Here is an 18,987-nt window from a genome sequence, read left to right on the forward strand (position 1 = left end):
AGAGTGTAAAGACAAGTATACTAAAGAGAGGGATAAATTGGGGGGGGGGGGTGGATACCAAGTAGATTCTTGTGGAAGATAAGATAACATATAGAAAACGTATAGGAAATTGCCTGGAAAATTGGAAGGGCTAAGACGATCCCAGAGTAGGCAATCAGGAAGCATGGGAACCATCTTGTTTACAAGGCTGATATATGCCAGCATTTGCCTAGTTGTGTGAGATGGTTATGGAGACAAATGGAGAGGATGCAGGCTGAGGAGAGACAGTCCTTCTACCTGGGGTTGGGTAGAAGGAAGTGACATGTTATGAAGAATGGAGATGGAATTTTGGTCAAGAGCTTTCCAGAAGCATTTTTCCCCCCTTAAAACCATATCTCAGGTTCTCAAAGAGTTCCTGATCCAATGATCCAATTAATTTGGGGTTTGTTCATTTAATAAACACTTCTTGAGTATATGCTACAAGTCAGGCTCTGTACGAGGCAGTTAAGAGGCAGTGATCAATAACGCCCACCCCTATTCTTGGGGATTCATTGGTGAAAAAGACATGTAAAAGGACAAAAGTGGTGCAGGCCAGAGAACACTAACAGAGAGGTGAACCAGGCCAGAGAGGTGCCTACAAAGGATGGTATAATCAACACTGGTGGGAGTGGGTCTGGAGTCCCAGGGAAGGCTTGGGAGCTAGGGAATTCCTGTTTTGAAGGAGGAGAAGGGTTTTACTCGGTGGTCAGAGTGGTAGGAGAAGGCATGAGGGCTTGAAATCACTTGCTTCACTTAGGGCGATCGTGAATAGTTATGATAAATGAAGTTTGGGTCCAATGGAATGGGGTCGGCTCAAGAAGGGGAGGGCTGGATCGGGCCATGTGTCCTGCTGCGAAAGAGCTTGGGTTTGATGCGCAGGCATTTACTGAAGGGTCTGAAGCAGAAGATTTGTGGTCTGCAACGTTCACCTGCTAGCTCCCTCATCAAGTTCTCAACCAGCTCCATTTGGGGACTTCCTAATGCCCAGGAGTTGTCACTGAAGTTATTGTTCTCAAAGACTTCAAGGAACATTTCACAGAGTTAACAATACAACAGAGAACAAAATCTTGAGTCTAGAAGTGGGGCCAGGAGAGAAGCAACACAGCATACAGCTCTTTCCTGATACCTACTGTGTACCATTGTTTGCTCAAAGTTGCCCTGAGGGGTGCAGGGAGGCCCCAGACCCTTAGGGAACTTGATGTCCTTGGGTGACGGGCCTCACTGGTGGTTCTCCTGCCCTGGGCTCAGCCTGCTCCCACTTGAAAAGCTGTAATAGTCACCGCACGCCCTCCCTTTCCTTGCCACCGAAGACTTGGCCATTGGCAGAGGAAAAGCAATCAGCAAGCTGAAAACAGTGGGAACACACTTTCTTGGAGCTTAGTAATGTAAGATCATCTCAGGAATAGACATGGCACCAAATCCGTGTGTAGATTTTGTAAAGCCTTTTAAATGCAAAGTCCCATGGTTGATTCAGCTCTTAACTAAGGCTCTGAACCATAAGAAAATGAATTTCTGTTATAAAAACAAGGATTTTAGGTAGATGTGTGAATGTGGTACTATAAGCAAAACAAATGGGAAAAAAGAAAACTCAGAAGCAGGCCAGGTAATGAAAAACAGGGCACTTTGCTTTGGGTCTGGAGTGACTACAAAGCTGAGCTGGGTTGTTTCTTTACTCACAAGCCGTCAGCACTGGTGGCTGAGACCTCTCGTATTACAACTAAAAGAGCAGCTCACTCCATCACCTGGTTCTGCCTCCTTTACAACCAGCAGAGACCTGGTGTCCCCAGGCAAATGAGCCCTGATGGGCCTAGAGCTTCAGGAAAACAGGGAAGCTGGGACCATGTTACTGGGTTGGACCTTCTAGAAACTTCCACAGGGCCAGGCTTTCTAGTTCCCATTGTTAAGGCTGCCTGCTCTCTAAAATGTGCTTCTTCTATGGGCCAAGGCCTTAGAAATTTGCCCTTTATTTTCAGATGAGATGGATGACCACAGAAAATATGCAACTAGGTATTTATGAAGAGTAAACACTGGTTAATTATCATATGGAAATAATAATGTCTTCTTAATTATTCGTTGGTGATAGGGAGGCCTAGAGCATAGTGAGTAGGAATGTGGACTGTGGGGCTAGTCTGCCTGGCTTCAAATCTTGTTTGTTCCCTTCCAACTGTGTGACTCTGGGAAGGTTACTTAACCTCACTGAGATGCAGCTTCTTCACCATAGAATGCAGGTAATAAAACGGCCTCCCTCCTCGAGTGGCGGAGCATGCCATCCCATGAAACAACACATGGAAGGCTCTCCGACCAACACTTGGCACCACACAGTGAGCACCCAGTAACTATTCCTGTCTCCTTGCTGTGGTCTGAATGTGTCTTCCCTCCCCCCAATTCACGGGTTGAACCCGAACCCCCACAGTGATGGCATTAGGAGGCGAGGTCATTGGAGGTGTTGAGTCATGAGGGGGAAGCCCTCACATATGGGATTAGCGGTCTTATAAAAAGGGCTCCAGAGAGCTCCCTGCCCCTCTCACCATGTCACAGTGACAAAGTGCCAGCTAGGAATCCGGAAGAGGGTCCTCCCAGCACATAGCTGAGTCAGCACCCTGTCTGGGACTTCCAGTCTGAACCACCGTGACAAATTTATTCTGTTGTTTGTGAGTCCGCCAGGCAGGGGTACTGTGTTAGAGCAGCCCGAACGCACCCAGACACTCCTCTTCCTCTTCAGTACTGCGAGGATGGAAATGTGCTGGGGTAGAAATCAGCTGCTCACAGAGATTGTCTGTAGGAAAGTGGAGTCCTCTGTGGGGAGGAAGACACTACCGCAGAGGGAGAGAAAGTCAGAGAAGAGCCCAGAGTCAGGGCGAGATCCTTGGAGCACTTGTAGCAGGATCTTTGCTGGAGGTGAGGGAGGGAGGGCAGGGATGAGACTTGTGTTTGGAGACTGCCTCGGTAGGGACGGGTACTGTGGCTACATACGCTGGTGGCACGTACGTATGTATGGATAAAGTGTGAGCGCCCTGAGAGACCAGATGGGGGCGGGGGTTCAGGATGACGTAGCCCCAGCATCACCTACTTTTCCAGCTGCCAGGCCCTCGCACACGGTCCCTCTGTGCGTGGCAAGCCTTCATCTCATTTTCCCTCTGACTATACCCCTCTTTCCTTGAAAGCCAGCTCAAGTTGTCTTCTCTGTGCCAGCTTGCCTACAAGCCACCCAGCATACATTCCTCCACACCCCTTTGTACACAGCCTGTGTGCAAACCCATTACAGCCCTGTCCTCACAGCATCACAGCTGTCCCTTGTTATCCACCACCAAACCTCGCTGTGAGCCCCTTGAAGGCAGGATGAGCCGTCAGAGTCCAGCCAGCATTTGGGACAGAGTAAAACTCATAAACGTTTGTTGATGGAACGCATGAGGGAATGGATGAGTGAATTCCTTGACACTAGGGGTCCATCGCCTAAATTCCTCCACCAATTTTTAGTATCTCCCTCCCCACTGGGAAAAGGTGAGGCTCAATAAACACTTCTTAGATGAGAAGTGATTGTTTTTATGCCTTTTGACTTCTTTTTGTATACAACAGATATTTATCATTTTGGGATTTTCCAAGATGCCATTCTGACAAGCCAAGGGGTTACAAGTATTCACAATTCTCTAATCTTCCTAGTGTTCAATCCATCAAATATCCAGGGCAGAGTGGGAAAAGGAAGGCAACCAGCTCAAAAGAGCCCTACTACAAGCCTTGGGCTGTCAAATCTCGAAGGTCAAAACTGGCAGAAGCCGATGGTCTTTTCATTTATTTTTCTTGACGCCCATCAATGAAAGCAATCGTGAGTAAAAGTTGTACCTGCCAGGAGAGGAATTGTCCTTTGTACTTAGTGGCAACCTTCACAGTTGAGGTGCACTCTGACAGCTGCTTCCTGAGCCCCAGGGAGGATTAGACATGTCTCCCTGGGTGTGGGCTAGGGGTGGGTAGAAAATACTTTTCATCTTTTCATTGGAGACCCTTCTGTGATCCCCGACTGGGCTTTATGTTTTAGACTCAGAGCTCAGGTTTAAGAAGAGTTGCATCATAGACTACCATAAATTGATCTGGTGTCCATTCACCTAACAAAGAACACTTACTGTGTGCTAGGTGCTGGGCCAGGCACTGCGAGGATTAAGAAGATATGTAAGCCTGAGGTTTCTGCCTCCAGGGTTTGTGGCTCAGAATCAGATGACCAAGTATCAGTTGAGTCTTCTGGAGAAGAGCTTTTCCTGACTGGATGAGAACAGGTGTCCATCTCCTCAGAGCCAAACATGACACCAGAGTTCAACTATAAGGCCTCCTTGTGCAAACAACAGGAACCCCCACCCCACAAAAAAAAGAAAAGGCCCCAAAGATAAGTGCTTCCCTGTGTGTTACCTAGGACTAAGGGAAAATCATTGAACTTCTCTGAGATTCTGTTTACTCACCTATAAAATGAGGATAGTAATATATATGACATAGATCAGAGTGAAGACGAAATGAATTGATGGACTGATGGTGGCTGATACACCTGGTAACCTGAACATGCACTGTACAGAGATTTGCTGTGAGTATTAAAAGCATAGTATCTATCTCCTGAGAACAAAAAGGACTGTCACAGATCTGCTATTAACCTGGGACCTAGATGAGAGTCAACACATGACATTTTGAAAAACAGAGATGGACCGATAGTGGGTGGGTGGATGGATGGATGGATGATGTGGATAGTGGATGGACAGATGGACAGAGGGATGGAGGGATATAGACAGTGGATGGATGGATGTGGATGGTAGATGGATGGATGGATGGATGGATGGATGGATGGATGGATGGATGGATGATGTGGTTAGTTGATGGATAGATGGACAGATGGATGGATGGATGATGTGGATAGTTGATGGACAGATGGACAGATGGGTGGATGGATGTGGACAGATGGATGAATGGTTGGGTGGGTGGGTGGATGGACAGACAGACAGATGAATGGATGGAGACTCTATCTGACTCTGAAAAATCCAGCTCTCTCTAGTCCATTCAATATTCTTCTTAGTCTCCTATGGCCTTGAAAGCCACAGTAATTCTGGAGAGAGAATCACAGATATTTCTTTCATAGACCCACTGGTGGAGAGCAGTCCCATACAAGGCCTTGAGTTCACCCAGTTGCTCCAGATGGGGATCACACAGGCAGGACCAGGCCAGAGAAGAAAATAGGACTTTCTACCCTGCACACAAGTGCAACTTGCTTCTCCAAGCTTTCTTTTTAACTTCTGTCTTCAGTGTGTAGTGAATGATCATAGAAAGTTACTAGCATATGTGATCAACCAACTGAAGCTGAAGTGTTAGCCATGACTCTTAATTGCTGATGTATGCCAAAATCCCTTGTGCCCCTTTCTAGAAATATTGATGCTCATGCCTCTTCTCAAGACAAATAAAATCAGAATCACTGTGCATGGGACTAAGTCATACAGATTCTGTAGCAGGTGCGGTTCTGATTTGTACCCCCAAGGCTTGAAGCCTATCATACTAATGGCTCCAAGTCCAGGTGTTCTCGAGAGGACTAGCATTTTAGTCGTTGCTTCAGTAATACTACTCACAGGGATGAGAGAGCTGGTGCCTCTGGGCATAGCCAGCGGGACTGGTATTTGGGGGCCCACGTTAGGGGAACACAAGCAGTCACTCTGAGAACAGAAATTGCTAACCTTGGCTATTCTTGTGCCCACCTCCACATAGCCCAGAGCAGCCTGGAGGAAGGCCGGCCTTGGACCCCTTTGAGGGACAGCCTGGGGGGTGGGGATGAAGCACTATCAGCACCCGCTCTGCCTGTCATCAAGCTTAATCCTCACGCCAACCTCATGAGGCGTGCCCATTATTACCATTTTACAGATAGGAAAGCTGAGGCTCCTAGAGATTCACAAACTTGCCTACACTCACACAGCGGGAGGGAGCGACCTTCATGCACATGTAACACCCACGGCTCCTGCCAGCGCTCAGAGAACACCAACCTGCATGACTATTCCTGGGGGGCAGGTGCCCTGGAAGTAGGCCCCTGACAAGCCTGGATGTGAGTTTTAAGGCTTTTAAAAATTATCTTTAAAGCCTCTGAATGGCTCTCTCTTTTTAGTGTAAATCACCCAGACATTAAAGCCCTTATTGTATATTTATTAGTGTGTTATTCAGACCAAGGGGAAAAAGAAAAAGCCGACAATCTGAATGACTTTGAAAAGGAGAAAATGCTGGGCCTGAAATTAAATCATTGTGACATTGCCACTCGAGGGCATCAATTTCAATAAATGATCACCTTTTTTATCCCTGATACCGTTTATCACGTAGGCAGGATGGAGAACTTTGGCTGAAGCACGCTGAATGCCGTGGGCCCCCGCTTGCCCCACGATGGCCAGGCCTGCCCACGGCCCTGGGCCGACAGCTCGGCAGTTGGGCACCTTTTCAGAAGCAAATGCTTCGTGGCATCTTTCCACGTGGCCCTGCCCGGAGCCGAAACCCCGTTCAGCCTGCTGAGACCAGCCGGTCTTTTTACAGGACAATTCGCCGTTCTGTACGTGGGCAGCAGAGGGTCTCTGTGTCAGGAGGGGTAACTGTCCTGTGAGCCAGACTGGGGACCCTGGTGTGCAGAAAATCATTGCCTGCCAGCTCAGCCCTCCGTAGTCCCCTGAGGTGAGGAGGCTGCCATGGCAGGATGTGGAAGGGGACAGACTACAGGGGGAATCTCCAGTTTGGACGGTGAGAAACTGAGGCCAGGAGGAGCTGCAAATGGGTAGGGTTGCTGGGACTGACATGGCGCCTCGGTGCCCACAAGTAAATACTGCTTTGGATTCAATTACGTGGGCAGGTGTCCCATAGGACGGTTCTCGTTTTGAAAGCTAGGATCTTTGGTCAGACTGATGGGTTTAAATACACATGGCAGCCTTGTGGGTACCCAGCACGGACATGGGTTTTTCTTCACCCAGTGGGGGGTGGGGGTGGCTGCAGAGTTTAAACCAAGGGCAATGAGTTTGAGGATTTTTTTTTTTTAAGATTTTATTTATTTATTTTACAGACAGAGACACGGAGAGAAAGGGAACACAAGCAGGGGGAGTGGGAGAGGGAGAAGCAGGCTTCCTGCTGAGCAGGAAGCCCAATGTGGGGCTCGATCCCAGGACCCTGGGATCATGACCTGAGCCGAAGGCAGATGCTTAACAACTGAGCCACCCAGGCGCCCCAGTTTGAGGATTTCTTGATGCAGCTGTTCAGCCAGAAGATAGACAGATGGGAGTACAGGAGGGCGGGCTCTGGAGGGCAGACATGGGCGCGGGTCCTGGCGTGGCCAGCAGCGTGCCCTTTGTCCATCATATCATGTCATGCCTCTGGACCTTGGCTTCTCCCCCCATCAGGACACCGACAGAGAAAGAACTAACGCCTCCTCTGAGGGTAGGGGTTAAAAAGATCCTGCAGAATGGTGAAGCTCTGTGCTGAGGGGAACCTTATTTCTCTGCCCCCATCTGGAAAGAACCTTGTTTGTGCTATGCAACGGCCCTGACAGCTTCTCTTGGCTCAAGCTCAAGTCTCACCAAATCCTTTAGGTTTAAGGCATCTTTTCAAGTATTAGTAATTCAAATGATTGGCAACTTCTCTCCCCTCAGGGCCCAATTCTTCCCTCCACACACTGTAGTTCTGGTCACACATAATCAAGTCCCCAGACACCGGGGGATGCAGGAGAAAGCCGCATGCTTGGAGAGGAAGTAAGACTTGTGGGTGTCTGAGAGGGAGGGGTGAAGGCACTCGTACAGACCCCCCCAATCCCCAGCCCCTGAGTTTGTGGTCCTGAGCCTAGAAGGGCGCCGAGTTCCCACCGCTGATGGCTGCCGCTTGCTCCTTCTTTGAAATCTTTCTCTGCAGAAAGGCAGGGCAACGCAGGAGCTCAGCTCAGCTTCCGACTCTTTCTGGTACCCCATTTAAAGCCGTCTCCCAAGCACATGCTGAGATTTCCTTACTGGACAGATTGCTCCCGGAAAGCCAGGGCCATGCCATCCTCAGCTGCATATTCCCAACACCTATCGATGGGAGGCGGCCGACCCCACGGATCCGAGGCGCTGGAAACCATCCAGTGAAGCATCTCACGTGTGCCAAGTACACACTGCTACAGCCGGCACAGTGCAGACCACTGTCCTCACACCATCTCAGAGCTCGCCCCTTTAAAGAGGGATCATCAAATTCATCCAGTGCATGGGGACTTCATGATCTCTGACTTCTAGTTAAGACACCCCAGGCCTGCTGGATTCTGGGGCCAGCAGGGCCGGGCTGTTGGACAGAGCTTTTCTCCACTTCCTTGCTCCTGAGGCTATTCTGGCAGGAGAGATGAAAGCAGATGAGCAGACCGGGCACTCATCACTGTGTGCCTCCTGGGGGACCCTGGCCAAAGCCAGGCTGTCTTGGCAGACATGGTGGCTCATGCCCCATGATTCAGGAGACCGTGTGCATGTGGCTGTTTTCTAGGCGACAAGGAAGGGAGCAGCTGCTGGGCCTCCCCGACTGCCTTCCCTTGCCTCCAGCATCTCCGGGCAGGCTGCTGCTCCCCCGGCATGGCACCTCGTGCTCACGACTTGGTTTCTGAAGAACTCAGTGGCCTCAGGCTTTTCTTTCCTCAGCCCACTCCTATGAGTCAAGCTTTCCTTGGCCAGCGGTGTAGGACAGCCTCCTCCCGTGTTACTACGATCGCTGAATGTTGTTTTGCAAACGGCAATCCCCGAGTCACCAAGTTCTGTCTGTTTTTATCCTCACTGTCATCACCACCAAGATTTAACCCTGTTCCCCTTGCCACGTGGAGCACTGTGTTGTTGGGTCATCTCTGACCTTAAAGGGAGTGAGCTTCAGGGAGGCAAATGTTTCTCCAGATCTAAAAACCAAAGGATTCTTGAGATGGGCCCTGACCCCATTATCAGAGTCTCCGTCCTTTCTAAGGCCCAGTTCTAGGCAGAACAGAGCAGACTAGGGTATTAAATAATGGCCTCTCATGTTTGCATCCTACTTCGTGTGGAAAACCCATTATTACATTGACCCCACAGCACCACAGGAGCAAAGCTGCCATCTTCATCCCCATTTCACAGATGGGGGAACTGAGGCTTGGTAGGGAGTAGGATTTACCTGAAGTCACAGAGCTCATTCACGAACATCCTCTTAGGGACCATCAAAGGCTGGCCCTCTGTATCTCTGGCATTGGTGCGGTCCCCAACATATAGGAAGTACCCAGTGAATCACGATTCCCTAACTGACTGCTGAATGGGACCCTGGGACCCAAATCAAGGCATCAATTGCTAGCATACTAGTTTTTCTTCCTCACCACCACGGTCTAACTGAGCTCTTCCAGCAATGGGCAAAAATAGTCTGAAGCCAGACCAGCTGGGTTCAGACCCCTCCCCTGCGCCCCATCTAGCTGGTGGCCTCAGAGAAGGTTATCTGACCCCACCGCATTTCCTCATCTGTGAAATGGAAGAAAATAATGGTAACTGCGTCACCGTGTTATCGAGTGTTAAATATGAAAATGCACATGAAGGGCACAGCATTGACTGGTCAGCACATCTAGAAAATGTTAATAAGTGTCAGTAGTAGTTACAGTTACTCGAGCATAGACACTGGGCCTAATACATCTTTGTAACCCAGGCTGGCACACAGACGTGAGTATAAGGCTCAAAACACCGGTCAACCAACACTGACACGCATCCTATGACAGGGAACAAGTCCCCTCCCCATCCCGGGCCTCAGTCCCCATCCCTGTGAATTGACAAGGTTGAACCAGGTGCATTTTGGTGTTCCTCCCAGCTCCAAAATGTTCTAGCTAGTTCCGTGGTTCTCAGTGGGGGAAATTTTGCCTCACAGGGGACAACTGGCAATGTCTGGAGACACTTTTGTTGCCGTAACCAGGGAAGGTGCTCCTGGCATCAAGTAGGTAGAGGCCTGGGAAGCTGGGAGCCAGGCCCAGGACAGCGCCCACTAATGGAATTCTCTGGTCCCAGATGTCAACAGTGCAGAGGCTGAGCAACCCAGCTTGACGCAAATGCTGGGGGCCCTGTGAGGTACTGGATGGGTGCCCATGCCCTGCGGTTTGCCAAGATGCCTGGGGCAGTGGAGCATCCCGGCCTGCCCCTTCAGCTGCCGCCTTCTACCCTCACTCCATCGATTCTGCTCGAGGTGGAGAGGTTGGCCCCAGCAGCTTTAGTTTCAGTTTGGAATCATTCCTGCTCATCCTCAAGCTCCAAGATGGCTCTGCCAGGGCTGGGAGAGAGCATCTCTGCCCGGGGTTGCATGGAGCCCAGCCCTAGGCGAAGCCCCTGTAGATGGAGGGCAGCCCCAGGCAGAGCCATCAAGTCAGCAGGCTTGCCCCAGCACACCCGCTTCCCCTCTCCTGCCTCAACTCCCACTCTTGAGGGGACAGGGCAACTCGGGCGATGGGAGAGTCACCTTGGGAATGCGACACAATGGCCAAGAGGACAGATCTGGAGACTGATAGCAATGGCGGCCTCAGGGCCTGCCCGCACAGTGCTGCCTTCCTCTCCTTATTCTCACTCTCTGTGAAGGGCACAGGCCCCCTGTGCTCATCTGTCTGGATGCACCAAAGAAACTAGATCACCTCTTTTTGCAAGATTCCATCACTGTCCATGTCCTTTTTTCTGACCCCACTCTTTCGCCTGAATTCCTGCTGAGAGGCTCTGTGTTTCCTGGAAAGTGCAGGAATGAGGAAAGGGGAGAAAATTCTGGAGTCTACTTTGGGCCATATCACTTCCTATTTCCACTCGCTGCCTCAGTTTTCTCATCTGTTAAATGGTGACTCATGGAGTAGCTGCAAGCACGGAAAGATAAAAATGGGAAATGTCTTTGCAAGCTCCCAAGGCTAATGGTACAGAGGAGCTCTGGTCTCCTGCCCACGCTATCCAGGGGACCAGGCTCTGCTAGTCAGGAAGCACTGAAATCCCTCTGGCACCCTTCCTTCACACCCATGCACATGCTCAGCCTGCAGTTCAGGGAGACTCTGAACTTCACTTCCTCCTGCGACATCAATGGGTCCCAGTCCCCAACCGCACACTTGAACAGATTGACGGTGTGAATCTCGGCAGGCCTGAGCAGCACTGTCGGGTCTCTGCCGGGTTCGGTGGGGCAAGAGGCTGACTGCAGAAGTCAGAATAAAGAGCTCATGAGGCGGGGCCGATGCCTGTAGGATAACACAGCGGCTGAGGCCAGCAACCCCCCCTTGCACACAGGTGGGTAGCCTTACCACCTGGGCTTCTCACAAGAAAGGAAGGCCATGCTGGAGGGAAGTTTAGCCCAGAGGACAGCTCATCCAAAACAGTGGGCAGCCCAGACACCCAACATTCCAAACTTCTGGTGAATCAAACAAGAAGCACTTGGCAATGGGACCCTCCCATAGAGCCCAGTGAGGTATTTCAGAGACAAGAAGATGGAGAGTTTAGGTATAGGGACAGTACCCTTCTTGAAGCCAAGGCTTCAATCCTGCTGGGACCATAGCAGCTTGCAATTCTTTGAAGCACAACTAAAGACAGGTGGGTCAGCAGTAGGAGAGCAGGGCAGAGACTTTCAAGAACTTAGTAAGGAGGCCATAGAGCTTTGTTGGAAAGGCAGTACACAGGCAATCTCCCCTCCTTACCCAGCACGCTATGGAGGTGAAGAATGGGTAACGCCATTGTTTGGATGGGACTTTTCTGAAGGGTTTCTTCTTAGAGAGAAGCTAAGTCTAAGATTAGATAGAAATTTGAGGTCTTTCTTCTGAAAACATGTCACAAAGAAAGATCTCTAACCTTGTTGATTGTATTAAGTGTTCAGATTGTGGGCCCCTCAAATCTGGGGTCTTATGATGGTATTTATTCTTATGGAGTAAGGAACATAGGTATGCACACATACACCCTGGTTCAAGTTTGCTTTCCAACGTCACGACTTCTAGAGGATCAGAGGATTGCTGAGTAAGCAATCGAGCATCTCCTGGAAGATTGAGCTCACTGACATGGGCATCTGGTGTGACTTCAAGACTCTGTAAGCCTTAGAGGTTCTGGAACAAAGCTTGTCCCAGTCTCCACGGAACTGATACCGCTATGACGTCCCTGACCAGTTCTGCTCTGAGGTCCCACACTCCTGTCGCACCTGCTTGGGTGCCTCCAATAGTTTGCTCTTTCCCTTCCTGCCAAGTCCTGCTGGTAAAACCCAGTTTCCAGCATATTAAATTACTTTCATTTTGGCCTTTTAACACTCCCCTTGGCTGTTTTCTTCTTGGCTCCATCTGTACTTTGGGAAATAAATATCTTTAACACCCGCTCATTAAATGCTCACTCTGCCAGCTGGTCTTCTGGCCTCTGGAAGGACCACCAGCCTGGGCGGTCAGAGGGCCCCACAGATCAGTGCCTGAGATACTACCTTGGGAATATTAGCAGTAATGACTCAATCTGGATCCTGCCCATTAGAGGACAATGGTGAGTTTTAAGTAGATGTCACAGACTCTGGAAATTTGCAGCCCAAAGCCAAATGGCCTTTTATAGAATCACTTTTGGACATGGGGAAGGACTTACCCATGCTTTCCCGGAGTGGGGACCAGGAGGATCTCTCTTCCAGGCTCGTTGTGTGGCAGCAGCTGGGCGATGTACCTCCCAGAAGGCTGCAGATGCCTGTGCACGGAGACAGCCAGCCTGCAGTGCTCACTGCTGCTCCTCATCCATGGGCTCAGGATGGTGTGTTTGGAGTTCTCAGAGGTGTTGAGGAGGAGGAAGGAGCCTGGCAAGAGACAGAGAAGGTGACTTTGCAGGTGTGTCCAGAGAGGAGGACCAGCAGCATCTCTGTGGCCGGATATAGAGACCAACAGCACCAAGCCAGTAATGCTGGAGGCCTTTCTCACCTTCTTCACATACACCAGCCATCCTTCCCCGTTCTAAGATTATCTCTGTGGAAAGCAAAGCCTGAGGCAAGAGAATGATAATTCAGGACTTGGGCTTTATAGTTAGGCAGACTAAGGTTCTGACCTTAGCTCCCCAACTTGCTAGCACTAAGTCCTTGCATCTCAGGTCTTCATCTGCAAGATGGGAGTGAAAACACCTACTCCAAAGGGTGGTTGTAAGGATCACACGACATAAGCATAGAGAGTGCTTTACCCAGTTGTGTGTAGAGAGGACAGACCCTATTAAATCATCAATTATTTGACTTCTACTGTCTTCTACATCAAAGTAGAGATGATAGCTACAGATTCTTTGCCAGACTATAATGGGCACAACTAATGAGGTGTCACAGGAAACTGGAGAAAAATATGGGGGATTACCTAATCCCCAAAGAGTAACCAGCATCAGAAACCTAACCTAGGTGCTAAGACATTCTGCTGGACTTACATCCTGGTCTAGATGGATGGCCTCAACAGTCACTGACTCCATAAATGCACCAAGAGTGGAGCAAGGACATCAGTGCCATCTTGCCAACATCCATGTACGGTGTTTCCACACCCCATGAACCAGGGCACACTCCGGGGCATCTCAGGCCACCCGACAGGCCACAGTTTCAAATAAAAGCTGACCCGAGTTCTCCATATTGCCTTCAAGCCAACTTGGCCTTCAATTTATGGCCAAGTCAGAGTTTCTCAGGAATGTATGGGTTGGCTCTACAATCGCAAATAGTGCTGACAAGTTAAAGGTTTCCCTTGAGAAGTGGGTGGCTTGGAGAGGCAGCATTTGGGTCATACATTCATGGCTCCTGCTGCTTTGGTTACTGGCTGGGTGATCTTGTGTGAAGCATTAACTTTCTTGGATTTCAGTTTCCTTGTTTATAAAACAGGGTGAAAAGGGTTGGCCGAACTCAATCAACTCTTAAGATCCATTTCATCTCTTGAGTCTATGAGTCATGTGAATCTGTAACTGGTCTTCACAAAGAAAGCCCTACAAATCCCCCTGGTGCCATGCCTGTGGCAGAATTTCCCTCTGGGGCAAGTCAAGCCTAATTCCAGTAGCACAGGCCAAGTGATCTATAAGAAACCTGTATCCATGGGGCTTACTGTCAGCATAAAAGCACAGTACCATTTTATTGATTCAGGCATTCCTTCTGATGCATTAATTTTATTTGCCATACTTCTGTCTTGAAGTTTTGAGCCATTTGATACTGCTTCTTTTGCAGTGGAAGCCTATTCTAAGATCCCCAACTCCTCGGCTGGGAATGAGCTAATGAGTGCTCAGCCGCCTACTGAAATCACTGCAGAGCCCTTCGAACTGGTCTCTTTATACAGACAACCCAATTCACCACGTAGGGAAATGAACTAGCAGTCAGGGGCAGAGAGTGATGCAGATGAAAAGATGGAATTCCTACTGGACCCGTTCTTCAAGGAGAAGGTATTATGTCAGGAATTGGAGATTTGCAAAATTCTGGAAGTAGAGAAATGTGACTTCCAGGTAACATCAGGATGAGGTCGGCACAAGACTGTATCTAAGTGGGACTGGGGTCCTGGGGTCAGCACTGGAAACTGAAACCTCTGTGATTGCTGGAATATTTCAGATGTGGCAGATGGGCCAGTGAAAAGTGTTCTACAAACCTCAATATATAATATACACTATTGACATCATGTTACCTTTGAAGTCTTTCTGTCTGTAGATTGTTTCTATATTTCTGCTCAATGATATTCTTAGGACTTTTTCTCTTTTATAGGACCCCCCTTAATATTAACTACAGTGTCGGCTTGGTGGTTGCATAGTCTTTTAAGCCTTGCCGGTCTTGGAAACTCTTTATCTCTCCATACATTCTCTCAATAATCACTCTCAATGTGAATGGCCTAAATGCGCCCATAAAACGACACAGGATTGCAGATTGGATAAAACGACAGGACCCATCTGTATGTTGTCTACAAGAGACCCATTTTGAACCTAAGGATACACCCAGACTGAAAGTGAAGGGATGGAGAAGCATCTTTCATGCCAATGGGCCTCAAAAGAAGGCCGGGGTATTGATTCTCATATCAGATAAATTAGATTTTAAACTAAAGACTCTAGTCAGAGATACAGAAGGACACTACATAATTCTTAAAGGGACTATCCACCAAGATGATCTAACAATTGTAAATATCTACACCCCCAATATGGGAGCACCCAATTAGATAAGAAAACTATTAATCAAGATAAAGAGTCATATTGATAAGAATACAATAATAGTAGGAGATCTTAATACACCTCTCTCAGAAATAGACAGATCATCGAAGCAGAAAATTAATAAAGAAATAAGAGCATTGAATGAAACATTGGACCAGATGGACCTCATAGACATATACAGAACATTCCACTCTAAAACAACAGAATACTCATTCTTCTCAAGTGCACATGGAACCTTCTCCAGAATAGACCATATATTGGGTCACAAAGCAGGACTCAACCGATACCAAAAGACTGACATTATTCCCTGCATATTCTCAGATCACAATGCTTTGAAACTGGAGCTCAATCACAAGGAAAAGCTCGGAAGGAACTCAAACACCTGGAAGCTAAAGACCACCTTGCTTAAGAATGCTTGGATCAGGGGCACCTGGGCAGCTTAGAGGGTTAAAGCCTCTGCCTTCGGTTCAGGTCATGATCCCAGGGTCCTGGGATTGAGCCCCGCATCAGGCTCTCTCCTTGGTGGGGAGCCTGCTTCCTCCTCTCTCTCTCTCTCTCTCTCTCTCTCTCTGCCTGCCTCTCTGCCTACTTGTGATCTCTCTCTGTCGAATAAATAGATAAAATCTTTAAAAAAAAAAAAAAGAATGCTTGGATCAACCAGGAGATCAAAGATGAACTTAAACAATTCATGGAAACCAATGAGAATGAAGACACTTCGGTCCAAAACCTATGGGATACAGCAAAGGCGGTTCTAAGGGGGAAATACATAGCCATCCAAGCCCCCCTCAAAAAAACTGAAAAATCCAGAATACACCAGCTGTCTCTACACCTTAAAGAACTGGAGAATCAACAACAAATCAAACCAACTCCACATGCAAGAAGGGAAATAATCAAGATTAGAGCAGAGATCAATGAGGTAGAAACGAGAGATACAGTAGAACGTATCAATGAAACTAGAAGCTGGTTTTTTGAAAGAATCAATAAGATCGATAAACCATTGGCCACACTAATCCAAAAGAAAAGAGAGAAAGCCCAAATTAATAAAATTATGAATGAAAAGGGAGAGATCACAACTAACACCAAGGAAATAGAAACAATCATCAGAAATTATTACCAACAGTTATATGCCAATAAGCTAAGCAACCTAGATGAAATGGATGCATTCCTGGAAAAGTATAAACTCCCAAAATTGAACCAGGAAGAAATTGACAACCTGAATAGATCGATATCTAGTAATGAGATTGAAGCAGTGATCAAAAACCTCCCAAAAAACAAGAGCCCAGGACCTGACAGATTCCCTGGGGAATTCTACCAAACTTTCCAAGAAGAAATAACACCAATTCTCCTGAAGCTGTTCCAAAAAAATTGAAGCAGAAGGAAAGCTTCCAGACTCTTTTTATGAAGCCAGCATTACCCTGATCCCCAAACCAGGCAAAGACCCTACCAAAAAGGAGAATTTCAGACCAATATCACTGATGAATATGGATGCTATAATATACATTATGACCCTGTTTTACAATGGGGGAGATATTCTCATTACAGAGGTAGAAGAAATAATAAATAAATATAGAATAAAAATAAATACATAAATAAATAAATAAAAATAGAATAAAAATCTCAGAATTAAAAAGGACTGAAAGATCATCTAATAAGAAACCCTCGCCTTCCTAGAGAAGCAGACTGCAGGTCAGAGTGGGGAAATGACTTGTCCAACATCTTGATATGAAACTCCAGACCAGAGTCCAGGTGTCAGGATTTCTAACCAGAGCTCTTTTCCTTGTATCTTTCTCATTATCCTACCATATCCCTTATCCTAAAATATGAGGAGGGTGTGTTGTGGCCAAGCTTCATGGCTTAGACACTCAGAGGAGGAAAAAGAGAGAAAGGCAGACAGCCGGGTGCTGGACCGAATCCATTTTTCACTGGCTCTTTTGCGCACCCTTTCTTGCCCTCAAATTTTATTTACTGGATGCCAATGTTGAGCAAACGTCCAAGCACTGGCTCTGTCCTGGGGACACAGACACAAACCAGACACAGTTCTGGAACTCCAGGTGCATAGGGGGACAAGGTCCCAGGAAGAACAGCCATCAGCAGGAGAGGTTATAAAGTCATAAAACACATACAGGGGAAGCACTTTCAGAGGCTTTGGGAAGACTCCTAAAGCAGATGACCTCTGAGCTAGGTCTTAAAGGGAGAGAAAAACAAAGATATTGGCAGACCGGCCATGTGGAAGCTGAGAGAAGAGGAGAAAAGGCATAAATGTAGGAAGTGCGTAGGCGCACTGGGTCACAGCGGGGCAGCTGAACACGAGGCTGGGGTATAAAGAAGGGGAGGGCAGTGGGGTTGGGAGCAGACCCTACGGGACTTCTAATTCCTGGCTGAAGGTATTTAACTTTTTTTTGGAAGAGCTTTTCGAGGAGGAGAGTGAGGTCATCAGAGCAGTGCTTTAGGAAGATGAATCTGGGATGGGGGGGGTAAAGGTGGGGATCCCTACTGACCCGACCTCGTCCTACAGCACCAGTGACACAAGGAAAGCGTGTGGTTAAATGCCAGTGGGGTGTGTTTAGAGTGTTACTGTTTTAAGCAGAAGTTCCATGTAGGGGACGGACTCTGGGATCGTCAGGGGTTTCCAGCACTTACATGAGTGTGTCTGTCCAGAGCATGTGAGAATCCTGCAAGCATCTCTGGGGGCAGAGTCTTGCTCCAGAGGCTTTGGGGCACAGTCTGGGGTTAGGACGGAGCCAGCCTGCCACATGGAAGGGAGTAACTACCAGACCCTGGTCTGAGACCCTACTCTTATGTTTTCAAGTGGATGAAAAGTCATACTGAAACCCAGTTTGGGAGCTATGGAGGGAAGGAATGTGGGGAAGAGAAAGGCAATGTTTTCCTTCTTCTTAGAAGGATTACGTGCATGTGTGCAGACACATCCCCCAGGGGAAACTCAAGTTCCCAGCGGGAGAAAAATCAAGCTGAATCAGGCACTAGGTTTGGGGCTCCCCCCGCACCACTGTTTCTCCCTCCTGGGTTTGGGAGCACATGTAGATTCTGTCCTTGTAATTCAGTAGCTCAATAATGGGACTCTTTCAAAGTTGACTGGAGATGGATTATTTTTCCAGTTCTAATATGTGAGATGATGTTTATATGAATTTTATTTTGTGCAACTGGGCTATCAATAAAAGCCTGAGCTTAAAGTATTTTCACTGTCAATGAAACTCTAGTTGAGAGCTATCTCTTCATCAGCAGCTTTCCTCTCTCCAAAAAAAAAAAAAAAAAAAAAAAAAAGGAAAAAATACATTTCATAAGCTCCTTGGGATATTGTCAGTATAAATCTTTTAAAGTCAGTGAGCATTTCTGTCTCTCCTCCCTCTTTTCTGTTTCCTGTTTATTTGGCTCAGAATAGCTTGGGGCTACTCAGAGGCTCCTGGGGTCCCTTCTAATTAAGAAGGATGGCCTAGCAGCTCACAGACCCTCCCCCAAGGTGGGCCATGGGGGAGTGGAGAAGCAGATCAAAGAGCGAGCCTTGCTTAGATGGTGCCAGGATCCTGTTTCCCTTACTAGCGGATCACGTTGATATGTTCCATGATTAAATATGAAATGGTTATTATTTTTTTTTACCTCGGTCACCAATATAGGGATGTGTAGCTCTTATCTTGGTCAGCAGGGTGCAAATTACGGGCCAGAAACCAAGGGGCATGAACCTTGGAATCAGACAGACTCATCCATATCCAGGCTCTGTGTCTGTCTAGTTCTAAGCTTCAGACAAATGATTTTAACTCTTTAAACCCTAGTTTGCTCGAATGTAATGTGTCTAGCCTACGTCACGTGGCTGTTGTAGAGATTAACACACGTGACATGGCCA

At 47.9% G+C, this 18,987-nt stretch overlaps 1 protein-coding gene across 1 annotated transcript in view; it reads right to left on the bottom strand.

Annotated features, from left to right (window-relative positions):
* ALK (ALK receptor tyrosine kinase) overlaps nt 1–18,987 on the bottom strand; it is a 680,782-nt gene that overhangs the window by 293,686 nt on the left and 368,109 nt on the right. The window contains exon 4 of the mRNA XM_045978692.1: nt 12,585–12,786. Within this exon, the coding sequence (XP_045834648.1) occupies nt 12,585–12,786 (202 nt within the window). The remainder of the gene's footprint in view (nt 1–12,584; nt 12,787–18,987) is intronic.

This window comes from Meles meles, chromosome 15, assembly GCF_922984935.1.
Source record: "Meles meles chromosome 15, mMelMel3.1 paternal haplotype, whole genome shotgun sequence".
NCBI classification, from domain to species: domain Eukaryota; kingdom Metazoa; phylum Chordata; class Mammalia; order Carnivora; family Mustelidae; genus Meles; species Meles meles.